Source organism: Zea mays, chromosome 1 (assembly GCF_902167145.1).
Source record: "Zea mays cultivar B73 chromosome 1, Zm-B73-REFERENCE-NAM-5.0, whole genome shotgun sequence".
NCBI lineage: Eukaryota > Viridiplantae > Streptophyta > Magnoliopsida > Poales > Poaceae > Zea > Zea mays.
In genome coordinates this window covers 5,406,374-5,423,201 of record NC_050096.1, presented here as the reverse complement: position 1 = coordinate 5,423,201, position 16,828 = coordinate 5,406,374, and the positions used below count along the sequence as shown (strand labels likewise).

At 49.9% G+C, this 16,828-nt stretch overlaps 1 protein-coding gene across 1 annotated transcript; it reads left to right on the top strand.

The window, feature by feature from the left end:
- The first annotated feature begins 3,549 nt into the window (after positions 1 to 3,549).
- Positions 3,550 to 5,847, top strand: LOC103631225 (beta-carotene 3-hydroxylase, chloroplastic). The gene is made up of 6 exons (XM_008652181.4): positions 3,550 to 4,072; positions 4,183 to 4,245; positions 4,392 to 4,598; positions 5,115 to 5,240; positions 5,333 to 5,389; positions 5,545 to 5,847. The coding sequence occupies exons 1-6, from the start codon at positions 3,716 to 3,718 to the stop codon at positions 5,632 to 5,634; spliced, it is 900 nt and encodes a 299-aa protein (XP_008650403.1). The 5' UTR covers positions 3,550 to 3,715; the 3' UTR covers positions 5,635 to 5,847.
- Positions 5,848 to 16,828: the final 10,981 nt, after the last annotated feature.

The window sequence follows — 16,828 nt, the reverse complement described above, 5'->3', positions numbered from 1 at the left end:
CATGGGATAAGGTGGGTCTACAATCTTCATATAGGATTAGGCGCTACGTGGGCCTATACAATTTGTTATCCTGCACGGCAGGCAAGGCGAGCTACGTGTCGGCGAGCCCGAGCAAAGGCGGCGGCGGCGGGGGAGGCAGCGCCACTGCGGCGGCCGGTCGGTCGGGTCTGCCTTGCCAAACCTCGCGTTGCCGCCTCCACTATGAAGCACAAGCACTACTCAAGGCACTCGCTTTCTTTGTGGTCGTCCCGGTCGCCTCGCCACCACTGGCATGGCATCCATCCATACCAGGTGTCCGGACGAGGGAGCCCGAGCCCGCCGGTTTGTGGACTCGCCATGAGGGAAGAGTGGACATCGGCTAGTGGGATCGGCGACCTGCCTACAGTGGGGCGGCAGAGCACCGGGAGGAAGCGGAGGAGGAGGACCCCCTGTTGACACGTACCTCGCCTCAGCCGTCCCGGACTCTGCAATGCGATGCGACACGGAGAAAAATGAGAAGAGGAACGGGCTATAGGAAGTGCACTCCCTGCACTTCCACGCACTAGACACACACTGCACGCAAGATGTATCCAAAGCAGGAGTATCTCATTATGGTAATTTGTAACATCTTAGTTCTAAGCTTTCCAGACTTCTTCACATGCAAGCAGGGATGCATGTAAAGGATGTATCTCCAGAAAATAAAAAATAAAAATTACAACACGTCTCCACCTCATCAATTTAAAACATCTCTATCTAATGGCGTGTCCAAGAATCAACTAAAGGAGGGCTGATTTTCTAGTGACTATTGGGGAAGGAAGACAAGACAAGCCAATATGAAGCCTCATTTTTCTCTCTTCGTCCTCCTCCCATGTGCTCTACCATTCACCTCTTTCTCCAATAGAGTGTGGAAGGCTTATTTTTCTTTCTTCTTCCTCCTCCTCTTTTTTCTCGACCCTCCACTTCTATATCAACGAAGTTTTATGGATGTAGGAGGCTGGAGCCCTCCAACCCCTCTTCAGATCCGTCCCTATCTCTATCTCTGTCTATTATATAAAACACAAGTTTCTACGATTCCACAGTCTTGCGTGTCATCTTTTTCCTTCCCGCTTCATACAAAAATAAGGTAAAATTATGCACAGGTGGAGGTCAAATCTTGGTTGTTAGCTCTATATTTACACTTATCTACCCAACACAACATACATATTATGTGTTTTATTTAAAAAAGTCTATTTGTGATATATAGAAACTGTAGCAATGCACGAGACCAATAACATTAAAGCCACGGAAGCCGCTGGATAAGGAGCAAAATCATGTGTGTTTGTGTTAAATTACGAGTTAGTCGCCATTATTTCATGTTGTCGCTCTATCAGTCAGTCACCAGTTAGTCGTTAATACCATGTGTGTTTGTGTTAAGTTAAGAGTTTTCGCTTAATATTCATGTTCTCGTTTTTTCGTGTATCTGTTTATTATGCTCCTGTTTTCGTTTTTCGACTAGTCCAGACCTGATTCTATCTCCCGATGATAAAATGTGGAAACATAAACATGAGAAGGATTTTCATGTGTGTTTCAGTCCATTTTCATCCTATAAGCTACAATGACACAAACTAAAGGTTTAGGGGCTGTTTAGTTTGTTGGTTAGCCATAGTTTACCACACCTAAGGTTAAACAAGTTTGACCAAGCTAGACATGTGTTTGGTTTGAAACCACAATTATCTCACTCGTCAATGGTTGGTAAAAGTGTGGCAAGATTAACTTAGGTGTGGCAAATTATAATGTAGAATTTGAGCGCCTAACCTTAAACACCTTATATAAGTGTGGTATAAAATTATGTGTCAATTTATGACACCATAGGACATACCTTTAGTTTGACAGCAAAGCTCGTCTGCCATGGCGGAAACCCTTGCACGTGCGGGGCGAGCGTAATCGGCTCTAGCTCTATTACGCTATCTTTAATAGTTTATCTATTCTTATAGAAACTTTGTTACATTATAAAACAATATTTTGGATGACTGTATAGGCCGCGTGACCAAGGTTGGCTACTAGACCGCGCGTGCCCGAGCAACGACAGCCGGGGTCGTCAGACTGAGCGCATCGGTTCACAACACGGCGCCCTCTCCTCTGCGTAGGGGGCCTCTACGCGCGCAGCGGCTGACGCTAGAGAGCCCCCTACGCGCTACAGTTATAAAGGTGGGAGCGAGAGTCCCCCAGATCAAGGGGTTCACTATTCACCCCCTACACCACTGTGTTGTGGGGCCACGAGTAATTGTTAATAGATAAAAAATTGATAGTTGGTATAGAAAATGATATTTTATAGTGGTAGTGGGGTATAGGGGGAGTATTTAGGGGGAACCGCTGCGGGAGATGAAAAAATAGGGGGGAAAATAGGGGGAAAAAGTGATATAGGAGGAAAAATTTAGGGGTAACGGTTGCGGATAGCCTCACTGAATCGGCCTCTCGCGAGGCGGGGTTGTGCGGTGCTGCCGGTGCAGTCCCATTGGATTTTTGGAGACAGGAATGGATGGAATGGACAGGGGAAAGAAGAAAAGGAAGGTCGGCAAATGGCGCAAATGCAGTGGTGCGTCCCCGTTCCCGCCACGTGGTGATGCGCGCCGGCGCGGCCATGTGCTCCGCGCTGTCCTTTTCCACTGCCGCGGCGCGGTGGCTAGCCTAGTGGAGTGGGCTGCCCGCGGTACCTACCCCTATCCGGGATGGCCATGGCCCTCGCCTCCGGGACACGCCGCTCTCCAAAGACTCCAATGGCCCTCGCCGGGCGGCCGAAGCGCATGCGGACGCGGAGGACCTCAGGGACAGCCGGACAGCGACACGGTTCGGGCAGTACAGCCGGATAGCGACACCAGACTGTGTTCAGAGGTTACTTCTAAATTTTCTCCCCTAAATCATTTTTTTGCGTCACATCATCAACATTTGACCCTCTATTTTTTCATCTTCCGCAGCGGTTCCCCCTAAATACTCCCCCTATACCCCACTACCACCATAAAATATTATTTTACCTACTTATATATCACCCTTATCAATATATTTTGTACTGAAAACACACTATTGCGCACATTGTTCGAAGGTAGGGGGCGACTCGCTCCCCGCCAGATCTGGCGAGCCACTGTAGCCTACGCTACCACTGTAGCTGCTTTAGGGCTCACCGTTGCATGAGATAGCGTCGTACTGTTGCCGCTTAATAAAGGGGAGGGGGAGGTCGCGGCAGCCGTTGAAAGCAGTCTCATACAACAGCAGCCAGTGAGTCAGTGACAGAACGGAATGGAAGGAGAGAGCGAGAACAGAACAGAGGGAGAGGGCGAACCCTTGCTTTGCTTCCATTTCCATCCCCTCCCTCCCCTTCCTAGGATATGCGGGCGACGTCAGGTCAGGTCATGTCAGGTGGTGGCCGTAAAAGGGAGGAGAGGAGGTGAGTCAGCTCGCACGCACGCACGTACAGCAATGGCAGTATACAATATCCGCGTGGACTGGCCGTCTTCCCCCCCCTCCCCCTCCCCCCCCACCCACCCCCCACCCCAGTATAATAAAAGGCAGAGCCGCGTTCCCGTTCCCGCTCCCGCCCCTGCCGCCGCACGTTGTCCCGCGGATCTCCACGCTCGCAAGTTGACTCCCACCACTGCCACCGTCCACCGACGACGACTCCAGCCCACTTGTTCGTCCCCTCGTCCAAGCCCCCCCTCCCGTTGCACCGAGGCCACACCACACACACGTACACCCGTTGGCCATGGCCGTCGCGAGGCTGGTGGCCGCCCCATTCCCTCTCGCCACGTGCCGCTTGCGGAGGCCACGCCCAGCCTTGCCCCCCGCGCATGCGGGGCCGGGGCCGCGGCCGCAGGTCCTGGTGCTCGCGCCTCCCGCTGCCACGGCGGCCCGGCGCGCCGTGCCCGTGCGCGCGGCGCCGGAGGACGAGGCCGTGGTCGCCGGCGACGGCGGCGGAGGGGACGCGGAGGCCGTGGCGGCGCGCGCGGCGCGGAAGCAGTCGGAGCGGCGGACTTACCTGGTGGCGGCGGTCATGTCCAGCCTCGGGATCACGTCCATGGCCGCCGCCGCCGTCTACTACCGCTTCGCCTGGCAAATGGAGGTACGTCGCGAGTCGCGGGCCGCGCCGGTCCGTGTCCATCCCGTTCCATGCGCGCCGTCGCCGTGTCGAAACCCGCACTCATGGTCGTGGTGGATCCGTTGCTTGGTCAGGGGGGCGGCGAGATCCCGGTGACGGAGATGGTCGGCACCTTCGCGCTCTCGGTGGGCGCCGCGGTGAGTTCCAGAGTTCCCAGACTCGTCCTCCTCGCAGCCACGCGGCACGCCCCGCCGTGGTCTGGGGCGCTTTCTCTTCTGCGCCGCGAGACGAATGGATACCAGACGACCAACAATCGCGTGTTGGTGGTGGTTTGCATTTGCAGGTGGGGATGGAGTTCTGGGCGCGGTGGGCGCACCGGGCGCTGTGGCACGCGTCGCTGTGGCACATGCACCAGTCCCACCACCGGCCCCGCGACGGGCCCTTCGAGCTCAACGACGTCTTCGCCATCGTCAACGCCGTCCCGGCCATGTCCCTCCTCGCCTACGGCTTCTTCAACCGGGGCCTCGTGCCGGGCCTCTGCTTCGGCGCGGTGAGTCTCTCTCTGCCGATTGCCGACGGTTCCTTTCGGACCTTTCCTGCCGTCGCTTTCTCGCCTCGCACACCCGACTGCCGAGTGCCCGACTCCACTCGGGGCTGGAGTCGGTCCCAGAAAAACATTAGAATTTGACCCAGGCGTACGTGTTCAACTGAACGTGGCCTAGTACTAGTACGTCAGTCAGAAAGGCAAGTCATTTCTCTCACCCGCGTCGCCGGCGCGTCCACACGTCGGCGTCCACGTCCATGGCCGGCGGGCGCCTAGTGGTGGTGGCCTCTAGCGACATTGACGCACCGGTCAAAAAGAACATACTAGCTGTAGCTTTGTAGGAGTAGACACGACGAGCAGGAGATAAACAAGATAGATAGGGGAACCTAAGAAGAAGAAAAAACAGAGACAAGTCTCTTCACGTACACGGTCTTCCTCTGGTGTGGTGGCCAAGGCACGTGCACGCTCGGCCGGCTCTGCTCTGCTCTGACTTGGCTCTGGCCGGCGTCGCTCGCATCGCAGGGGCTGGGGATCACGTTGTTCGGGATGGCCTACATGTTCGTGCACGACGGCCTCGTCCACCGCCGCTTCCCCGTCGGGCCCATCGAGAACGTGCCCTACTTCCGCCGCGTCGCCGCCGCCCATCAGGTCCGCTGCTGCTTCTGTTCTGCCTTCTATCATCCTGCCCCATCTGCCTGCCTGTGTTTGTAACCGTTGCCTGCTGCTGCTGCTGCCTGCAGATACATCACATGGACAAGTTCCAGGGCGTGCCCTACGGCCTGTTCCTGGGGCCCAAGGTTAGTCCCAACCCCACTGACCTGAGCTGAGGCTGAGCTAAACCGTAGGCATCAGCTCGACCATGCAGAATCATTCCATACGAACCTGAACCTGAACCTGTGCAGAAACTTATAATGAACAAACCATTTGGCATTATTATTGATTTAATTTGCAGGAGCTGAAGGAGGTGGGAGGAACTGAGGAGCTGGAGAAGGAGATCAAGAAGAGGATCAGGAGGAGGGAGGCCCTAGACGCCATCCAATAAGACCTGATTAGCTATACAGTGCTTACTGCTTTGGCTATAGAATTCCACTGTTTTTTTTGACCTTCTCCTCACATTAGATCTTCTAGCGTTTCGATGTATATACGAGTGGTAGCGTGTGCATGTGTCTTCTTTCCTGTTAATAGAGTAGAAGCGCAGATCGAGGAATAATTTCGAGTTGGGCAAACAGGTAGCCGCAGCTAGCTCTTGCATGAAGCGTTACGTGTCGTGGGCGATGCTTGCTACCAGACAGAGACACTGCCGATATGACCGATGCTCGTAGCTAGTCGCCGTTGGTACAGGACATGTGGGGAGGGCTCTGCCTGAGCTGACATGACAACTGAAGCGTGAAGGCAGAGGCAGACACGGTTGCCCGGTTGGGCGGCTTCCGGATCAGGTTCCGGCGGTTGGCTCGTTTAACCGAACCGGCCGGTGTGCATGTGACGAGGAGGGATCCTCCTCGTGATACTGTTTCGCCTTTTCGATGCCGTTGAACATGGGACGAGGACCCCTCGTCCATCTAATTGCAGGCGCTGTCAGAGCCTGCGGCGGATTGTCGGTCCACCTGGCGTGCTCCGATCCGCGCAGCCGGCGGCGAAAGAGAGAGTTCAGCGTTGCGTTGCGTTGAGGCCTCAAGTTATCCTTCTCTTTATCGATAGTACTAATATTTAGCAATAGGTTTTGTCAGCCTCCGTGGAAGATTATTCCTCCGGTTAGCATCAAGATGTGTTTAGGCCTTGTTCGTTTCTGTCGGATTGCACCCGGAATTGTTCCACCTAATCAAAGTTTATATAAATTAGAGAAGCAATCCGGTTAGGAATCGTTCCGACCCATCAATCCGGTAGAAACGAACAAGGCCTTAATAATATCGACTCCGGAGACTAATATGAAAGTCCATCGTGAAAGGATCACCACAAATTCGGGGAACCTCTCTAGAGCCATAACGGAGAAAGGCTCTAACTCTAAGTAATTAATGTTAGGGATGTTTAGAACTGTTTCATTTCACCAATTCTAACTTTGTTCCACCTAACTCTACCATGGAGCAGTTCTACTCCAAAGTTTTACAATACATTAACGTGTTTAGCTTGTAATCTAGCTTCACCTCTAGGAAATCAATATTGTGTTGGAAACGTTTCCTTTCCCCAAACGGAGTTCTTTACGAGCACCTAATAAATCAAGCCCTCTATGTCAAGTGAAATGAAAGATTTCAATTGCTATCTTTTTGCATGTTTCTGAGTGCTCGTTACTTCAAAAGGTGTGACCATATAAAAAATCATAATACATAATACTCATGTTCCATATGTCAACATCGTGATCATGTAGTGTGACTTATGTTGAAGGTGCACAGACCAGCCAAAGGCGACACATAGCAAGGCGACATAAGAGGCGCTCCAGGGAGCGGCGTTGCATTGCCAGACCTCCACAGCGTCGGGACTGCGCGCTGCCACTTCGATGCATCGGTCCACAAGCCGCGACACACCGCGAGTGGCGGAGACAGAGGCGACGGGCCGACAGCCGCCATGGATGTGGTTGGAACCGGAGATCGAGTCGTGACCATATGCCACCATGGCCGACGTGCGAGCAGATCCTCGTCGTCGCTCTCTGGTTTCACGCGAGGAAGAAGATGCATTGGGGGAGGCAAGAGCAGAAGATGAAACCAAACATTATTCTCTCCATAACAATTGGTATTATGTGGTAATTAACCTCAAAATATATGTTTACATCTAAAAACATGTTTTGTGGAGTACCCCTTTTGCCGCTCCACCAAAATGCTAGAGTTCACCCCCAACTCCACATTTTTTAGGGAGCAGAGTTGTTGGAGTTTAAACTGTTTAGCAAGCAAATCATGGAGAGGAGCAACAAAAACTAGAGTGGAGCAATCACAAACACCCCCCTTAGACAAGAAATCTAGATGGGATGATCTAACTATGGGATGTCTTGATGGTCTTGCAAACTTGTTATGCGTTACGGAGCCTAGGATCTCTAAGCCCAGAACATTTAAGAAAAAATATTCTAAGATCTTAGGGCACCTTGTGTCATTGACCAGAGACTAAGTCCTTAGATCTCTCGTGACATGGGACATATAAGAGTTTAAGTCCCTCAGCCCCTCGTGCCTAGTAGCACCAGTAATTATAAGTCCCTAGGGTCCCACGTGGCCTAAGGCACTTGTTGGTATAAGTTTTTGAGGCCCCTAATCATGGACAACAAGAAAAAGGAGTGCACGAGATAGTCCGACCCCTCAACACTTAAACACTTGGCCATATGGAGCCTCTATTGGCCCTAATGCCCATAGAATTTCTAACATCGTACTCCAAGGTCGACTGGGATTTGGGTTCTTTAGGGTCAGGGACACTCATACTAGTTAGCAACTCAGCATAACTAAGTGTATTTCTATCTCATGGTAGAAGGATATGTCGGGCCAATCAGAGACAGTGTGGCTCTAAGACATGAACCTCACGTCTAAGCACCTAATGATAAGTCCAATGCAAAAGATTAATGGATAAGTATGGGGTACAACATAATAAATATGTGATGTATGTACTAGGATCCTGGCAAGTGTGCTGTTGCCATGACTTAAGTTGCAGGACACTCAAGATCACTATGTAGTGCATGTATCGATGTTGTAGCCATGTTTGCACATGGAAAAGGTACCATGGAATACATTTTAGTACATCAACTACATTGGCTACCAATTACAAGCCAAGTGGCATGGGACCCAATGCATGTACACACAAGTTATCATACATGCCCTTATGTCCAGTATAGAGAACACCTCAAGAAGGAGGACCACATTGAATACGCCGGAGGACCTTACTGTCACGCCTCTCCCTAACACGCTCTTAGGGGTAGGTGTACTCGATGTCACTATTCATATGTGCCCTTATTTTTAATACCATATCTGGTGAGACAATCATGTTGATTACCATGGAATGATAAAATTATGATAGCCATGACTAGGCAGTGCAGTTGTAGTTCATGTATTAAAGTACACCGAACCAAAATGGGTTCCTATTACGGTGTACCAACACCATTAAGACACATCCTCACCCTGAGCAAGCCCCCCCAAAAGTTACCACAACAAATATGATTGCACCCGCGCATGCTTGGCTTGCACTACATGACTATGACGTAGAAGACCTATCATTGTACAAGGCCACAATGGGAAGGCCATAGAGCAGTGGTAACATGATGTCACTAGGTTTCTAGTTGTGGGCAAGGTTGACCTTGGTTCACCATGCATAAGACAACCACACATTAGAGGGGCTACAAACGTGGATGGCAAGCAAAACAAATGTTTCACTGTCTTGACTATGGTCTCACCTAGTGCGGACTACCTGGAGCTCCTCTCGGACTTCAGAGTTGTGGCATGGGGTGTCACCCCCATGACAACATGTCTGTGTTTTGGGTCCGACCGCACACCCGGGGTTGCCCCTCAAGGTGTTTCTAGGAGTAGGACGGTGTCGACGACTGTAGCAAAATGGTTCGTGCCGATCGCACGAGGGACAGTGGACAAGATTTACAGGTTCGGGCCGCTTAGAGATGCGTAACACCCTACGTCCTGGTGAGTATGTGAGCGTGGTTACAAGAGGGCTCTCTGGATTGAAGACACAGAGAGTTGATGTGGGTGGCGAAGTAAGATAGGGTCGATCGTTCTGAAGGGGTGCCTCCTAGGCCTTATATACTCGACCGTGGGGCAGTACACGTGGATATGATAACAACAAGTAGCTAAAAGGTAGTGAACCTCTTGAGTTTATCCCTACGTAACCCTCGCCGACTTATCTTCGCATGGCTCCGCTGCATGGGGGCTTCAGCGCGGGAAAGTCGGGTCTTTGTTGCGATTTACTCGCTCGACGTTGTGGGCCATCCGGGTTTGCACCAATCCGGTATCACGCCGCTCTGCTTTGTTGGTTGTTTCTCCCCAGGCCCACGAAAGAATGACCTTACGATTTATTGGGCCCTTAGGCCTTTCGTGAGGTCTTTTACTCCTTTAGTGGACCCGGGGGATATCTATCCCCCACAAGCCCCCGATCTTTGGGTTAATTTAGAAGTAATCAGCCCAAAGATCCCAGGTCCAACTTGCGGGTGTTTTGAAGAAGAATGTCTTCCTGCTGTCTTCTCTTGCTCCGATCACTCTTTTGACCGAAGCTTGGTTTCATGCTTGTGCCTTAGAGGTCGGCATCTCAATTTTGTAGGATTCTGAACTTCATTGGGTGCACCGGAGGTGCACCCAATGGGTGTAGCCCCCGAGCTTTGAGTAGATTTTAGAAAACAATTTACTCGAAGGTCTTCCCCAGAAATTATCTCCATTTGTGCTCCTGCATCTCGGTTGAGGGTTGGTCTTTTAATCTTGTCCCACGCTTTAGAAGTCGGCACTATCTCGGCTTGGAATGATAATCCATGGGGTGCACCGGAGGTGCACCCAATGGGTGTAGCCCCGACCTTCAAATGGATTTTTTAAGGATAATCCATTCGAAGGTCTTCCTTTCGTGCCTCTTTGCTGAAAATTATCCCTTTCGTTTGTAGAAGTTGGCATGAAGCTATTCACATTACGCTTTGGAGGTCAGCATTATGTCATCAATATTTGGCTGCAGAGGTCAGCATATATTTTGTCTTTAGCAGCCGAGTTTGCAATCCATCCGTATCTTGCTAGGTAGTGCAATTTATTTGCTTCTGCGACTGATTGGACGTTTGATGGACGTTCTCTGTCTAGTCTTCACGTCGCTTCTGTCGGCCATATATTGTACTTCGCTGGCTATATTTGGCTTTCCTCTGATCCTTACTGATATCTCATTTTTGTCTTGAGGTATTCACTGCGTGCCCTGAACAGATGTGACCGTTTTGAAAAATATACTGATAATTCCTGGGCGTCCCCCCCAATGGGTGTGGGCAAGGGACGGCTTGGTACGCTGAGTGTTTTAGCCGGCTGCTTCTGAGTAGTAATGTGATGGGACGGCGAGTGTAATCATATCCTTTGCGCTGTTGACTGGAGTCCCAATGAGTGTAGTGTTGCATGAAACGACGTCAGCCGTCTGACGTGTCTTCAGACGGGTGGAAGTGCTTATTGAATGCTTTGCGACTGTTCAGTGACCACGGTTGGAGGTGAGCGGTTGCCTTTCCCTTCTATAAATAACGCTGTTGCCCCTCTGGTTTTTTCACATCTCTTCGTTGTTCTTTACTGCATCCTTCTCTTCTCTCCCGTCTGCTTCCGCCATGGGCAAGAGTAACAAATGCAAGCGCGAGCCGACTCCTCCGTCAGAGGACTTCGGCGACTCGGAATACTCGGAGGAGGAGTTCTCCTCCGAGTCCGAGGGGTCTCCGGCTCCCGTCTCTCCCCCGGCGTCGTCTGATGATTCAGACGACTCCCAGGGGATTGCAGCGGAAGTCTGGACGTACATCCGGGTCGTCGAGCGCTCCGGGCTCGAGGGCTCGGATGAGTCGGAGTACTCCTCGGATGAGGAGGACTCGGACGGCGGCGAGGACGAGGATGACGACGACGACGACGGTGACGACGACGACGGTGGCGACGACGACGGTGACGACAGCGGCAGCGGCGGGGGCAGCGGCGGCGGCGACGGGAGCAAGGGCAGCACCAGGGGCGGCGGCGGTGGCAGCAGCAGCAAGGCCAGTGGCTAAGCGCCACTGGTCTTTAGATATTAGTATAGTGTAGTTAGAATAATGTAGTAGTAATAATGTAATGTAGTAATAGTAGGGAAGCATCAACTCGCAAAGAGTTGATTTGTAAGCTTATTGTCTTCCCTTAATGAAAGAATGTGTTGGCTTCTTCTTGATGTCTCGCTTTGCTTGATTATAAAACTGATGAATAACTTGGGCATCACACTGACGCTTCCAGAAGTAGCTGCCGAGTAATCTTGTAGTCGGTATCGGCGTTTTAGAGGCAACGCCGAGCGATTGAAGGTCGACGTCAGCATTTTAGAAGTAATACCGAGCGATCGAACACGAGATCAGCGTTTTAGAGGCAACGCCGAGTGATTGAAGGTCGACGTCGGCATTTCAGAAGTATTTCCGAGCGATCGAACACGAGATCAGCGTTTTAGAGGCAACGCCGAGTGATTGAAGGTCGACGTCGGCATTTCAGAAGTAATGCCGAGCGATTGAACACGAGATCAGCGTTTTAGAGGCAACGCCGAGTGATTGAAGGTCGACGTCGGCATTTTAGAAGTAATGCCGAGCGATTGAACACGAGATCAGCGTTTTAGAGGCAACGCCGAGTGATTGAAGGTCGACGTCGGCATTTTAGAAGTAATGCCGAGCGATCGAACACGAGATTAGCGTTTTAGAGGCAACGCCGAGTGATTGAAGGTCGACGTCGGCATTTTAGAAGTAATGCCGAGCGATTGAACACGAGATCAGCATTTTAGAGGCAACGCCGAGTGATTGAAGGTCGACGTCGGCATTTTAGAAGTAATGTCGAGCGATCGAACACGAGATCAGCGTTTTAGAGGCAACACCGAGTGATTGAAGGTCGACGTCGGCATTTTAGAAGTAATGCCGAGCGATTGAACATGAGATCAGCATTTTAGAGGCAACGCCGAGTGATTGAAGGTCGACGTCGGCATTTTAGAAGTAATGCCGAGCGATCGAACACGAGATCGGCGTTTTAGAGGCAACGCCGAGTGATTGAAGGTCGACGTCGGCATTTTAGAGGTAATGCCGAGCGACTGAATATGAAATCAGCGTTTTAGAGTCAACGCCGAGTGATAGCCGGCTGCATGAGTTATTTTGAGGATGATAACCGAGTGATGAGGTGGCGCATCGGCTTTTTGGAAATAACTGCCGGATGACCACATGGCATGCTGGGGTTTCGGAAATAACCGTCGGGTGATGACTGGGCACTTTTTGAAACGGTATCTGGCTCGAGAATATCCCATAAGAGCTGCGCTTTTAGCCGCCTTTGCTTTCCGTGCCCTAGTTCTTGCATTCCCGCTTCTGAATCCTCTCTGCCATTCGCCTCCTACTCTGTTCGCTGGTGAAAATCGAGATGGCGCCCAAGAGGAAAACTGCGAGCTCGTCTGCTGCGGTGATCCCTCCGATCGACCCCAACAGCCAGTTGCCTTTCGCAGGTAACCATATGTCCATCATTTCCGAAGCTGAACTTCTTAATAGTCGCCTAGAGGTGGTTGAATAGGGCGAAACTGAAATTTACAAATATAAACACAACTACAAGCCGGGTTAGCGTTAGAAATATAAACGAGTCCGCGAGAGAGGGCGCAAAACAAATCACAAGCAAATGAAGAGTGTGACACGCGGATTTGTTTTACCGAGGTTCGGTTCTCGCAAACCTACTCCCCGTTGAGGAGGCCACAAAGGCCGGGTCTCTTTCAACCCTTCCCTCTCTCAAACGGTCCCTCGGACCGAGTGAGCTTCTCTTCTCAAATCAAATCCGGGAACAAAACTTCCCCGCAAGGGCCACCACACAATTGGTGCCTCTTGCCTTGATTACAATGGAGTTTTGATCACAAGAACAAGTGAGAAAGAAAAGAAGCAATCCAAGCGCAAGAGCTCAAAAGACCACAACAAATCTCTCTCGCTAATCGCTATAGCCTTTTGTGGAATTGGAGAGGATTTGATCTCTTTGGTGTGTCTAGAATTGAATGCTAGAGCTCTTGTAGTAGTTGGGAAGTGGAAAACTTGGACGCAATGAATGGTGGGGTGGTTGGGGTATTTATAGCCCCAACCACCAAAAGTGGCCGTTGGGAGGCTGTCTGCTCGATGGCGCACCGGACAGTCCGGTGCACACCGGACATGTCCGGTGCCCCAGCCACGTCACCAATGCCGTTGGATTCTGACCGTTGGAGTTCTGACTTGTGGGCCCGCTTGGATGTCCGGTGGCGCACCGGACATGCACTGTAGACTGTCCGGTGCGCCAGTATGGGCACGCCTGACTTCTGCGCGCGCATTTAATGCGTCGCAGGTAGCCGTTGGCGCGATGGAGTCGTTGCTCCGGAGTTGCACCGGACAGTCCGGTGCACACCGGACATGTCCGGTGAATTATAACGGACTAGCCGTTGGAGATTCCCGAAGCTGGCGAGTTCCTGAGGCCGCTCTTCCTTGGAGCACCGGACACTGTCCGGTGTACACCGGACAGTCCGGTGAATTATAGCGGAGTCGCCTCTGGAAATTCCCGAAGGTAGCAAGTTTGCGTTGGAGTCCTCTGGTGCACCGGACATGTCCGGTGGTGCACCGGACACTGTCCGGTGGCACACCGGACAGTCCGGTGCGCCAGACCAGAGGTGCCTTCGGTTGACCCTTTTCTCTTTTGTTGAACCCAACTCTTGGTCTTTTTATTGGCTAAGTGTGTGAACCTTTTACACCTGTATAACTTATACACTAGAGCAAACTAGTTAGTCCAATTATTTGTGTTGGGCAATTCAACCACCAAAATCAATTAGGGACTAGGTGTGAGCCTAATTCCCTTTCAATCTCCCTCTTTTTGGTGATTGATGCCAACACAAACCAAAGCAAATATAGAAGTGCATAATTGAACTAGTTTGCATAATGTAAGTGCAAAGATTGCTTGGAATTGAGCCAATATAACTACTTACAAGATATGCATGGATTGATTCTTACTTATAACATTTTGGACCACGCTTGCACCACATGTTTTGTTTTTGCAAATTCTTTTGTAAATCCTTTTCAAAGTTCTTTTACAAATAGTCAAAGGTAAATGAATAAGATTTTGCAAAGCATTCTTGAGATTTGGAATTTTCTCCCCCTGTTTCAAATGCTTTTCCTTTGACTAGACAAAAACTCCCCCTAAATGAGATCCTCCTCTTAATGTTCAAGAGGGTTTTGATATATCATTTTTGAAATACTACTTTCTCCCCCTTTTGAACACAATAGGATACCAATTTATAATATTCTTGGAAACACAAAATTTTCAAAATTGGTGGTGGTGCGGTCCTTTTGCTTTGGGCTCTTACTTTCTCCCCCTTTGGCATGAATCGCCAAAAACGAAATCATTAGAGCCCTCGAAGTACTATCTCCCCCTTTGGTCATAAATGAATGAGTTAAGATTATACCAAAGACGAAGTCCTTTTGTTCTCTCCCCCAAAAATGGAGAGTGACATGGAGCGATGGCGAAGGATGAGTTACGGAGTGGAAGCCTTTGTCTTCGCCGAAGACTCCAATTCCCTTTCAATACACCTATGACTTGGTTTGAAATAGACTTGAAAAACATATTAGTCATAGCATATGAAAGAGACATGATCAAAGGTATATAAATGAGCGATGTGTGCAAATTAGCAAAAGAAATTGCGCGAATCAAGAATATTGAGCTCATGCCTAAGTTTGTTAAAAGTTTGTTCATCAAGAGGCTTGGTAAAGATATCGGCTAATTGATCTTTAGAATTAATGTATGAAATCTCGATATCTCCCTTTTGTTGGTGATCTCTAAGAAAATGATACCGAATGGCTATGTGTTTAGTGCGACTATGTTCGACGGGATTATCCGCCATCTTGATTGCACTCTCATTATCACATAGCAAAGGGACTTTGGTTAATTTGTAATCGTAGTCCCGCAGGGTTTGCCTCATCCAAAGCAATTGCGCGCAACAATGACCTGCGGCAATGTACTCGGCTTCGGCGGTGGAAAGAGCGACCGAATTTTGCTTCTTTGAAGCCCAAGACACCAAGGATCTTCCCAAGAACTGGCAAGTCCCCGATGTGCTCTTCCTATTGATTTTGCACCCCGCCCAATCGGCATCCGAATAACCAATCAAATCAAATGTGGATCCCCTAGGATACCAAAGCCCAAACTTAGGAGTATAAGCCAAATATCTCAAGATTCGTTTTACGGCCGTAAGGTGAGCTTCCTTAGGGTCGGCTTGGAATCTTGCACACATGCATACGGAAAGCATAATATCCGGTCGAGATGCACATAAATAGAGTAAGGAACCTATCATCGACTGGTATACCTTTTGATCCACGGACTTACCTCCCGTGTCGAGGTCGAGATGCCCATTAGTTCCCATGGGTGTCTTGATGGGTTTGGCATCCTTCATCCCAAACTTGGTTAGAATGTCTTGAGTGTACTTCGTTTGGCTGATGAAGGTGCCCTCTTGGAGTTGTTTGACTTGGAATCCTAGAAAATACTTCAACTCCCCCATCATCGACATCTCGAATTTTTGTGTCATGATCCTACTAAACTCTTCACATGTAGATTCGTTAGTAGACCCAAAAATAATATCATCAACATAAATTTGGCATACAAATAAATCATTCTCAAGAGTTTTAGTAAAGAGTGTAGGATCAGCCTTTCCAACTTTGAAGCCATTAGCAATAAGGAAATCTCTAAGGCATTCATACCATGCTCTTGGGGCTTGCTTGAGCCCATAAAGCGCCTTAGAGAGCTTATAGACATGGTTAGGGTACTTACTGTCTTCAAAGCCGGGAGGTTGCTCAACATAGACCTCTTCCTTGATTGGTCCATTGAGGAAGGCACTTTTCACGTCCATTTGATAAATCTTAAAGCCATGGTAAGTAGCATAGGCCAATAATATACGAATTGACTCAAGCCTTGCTACGGGTGCATAGGTTTCACCGAAATCCAAACCTTCGACTTGGGAGTATCCCTTGGCCACAAGTCGAGCTTTGTTCCTTGTCACCACACCATGCTCATCTTGCTTGTTGCGGAAGACCCATTTGGTTCCTACAACATTTTGATTAGGACGTGGAACTAAATGCCATACCTCATTCCTAGTGAAGTTGTTGAGCTCCTCTTGCATTGCCACCACCCAATCCGAATCTTGGAGTGCTTCCTCTACCCTGTGTGGCTCAATAGAGGAAACAAAAGAGTAATGCTCACAAAAATGTGCAACACGAGATCTAGTAGTTACCCCCTTATGAATGTCGCCGAGGATGGTGTCGACGGGGTGATCTCGTTGGATTGCTTGGTGGACTCTTGGGTGTGGCGGCCTTTGTTCCTCATCCTCCTTGTCTTGATCATTTGTATCTCCCCCTTGATCTATGCCGTCATCTTGAGGAGGCTCACTTGATTGATCTTCTTCTTCATCAACTTGAGCCTCTTCCTCATTTTGAGTTGGTGGAGATGCTTGCATGGAGGAGGACGGTTGATCTTGTGCATTTGGAGACTCTTCGGATTCCTTAGGACACACATCCTCAATGGACATGTTCCTTAGCGCGAAGCATGGAGCCTCTTCAACACCTATCTCATCAA

Coding starts and splice junctions, on each gene's coding strand:
- LOC103631225 (XM_008652181.4), top strand. CDS start 3,716: ATGGCCGTCGCGAGGCTGGTGGCCGCCCCATTCCCTCTCGCCACGTGC. Junction 4,246..4,391: donor CGCTCTCGGTGGGCGCCGCG/GTGAGTTCCAGA, acceptor TTGCATTTGCAG/GTGGGGATGGAGTTCTGGGC. Junction 5,390..5,544: donor GCCTGTTCCTGGGGCCCAAG/GTTAGTCCCAAC, acceptor TTTAATTTGCAG/GAGCTGAAGGAGGTGGGAGG.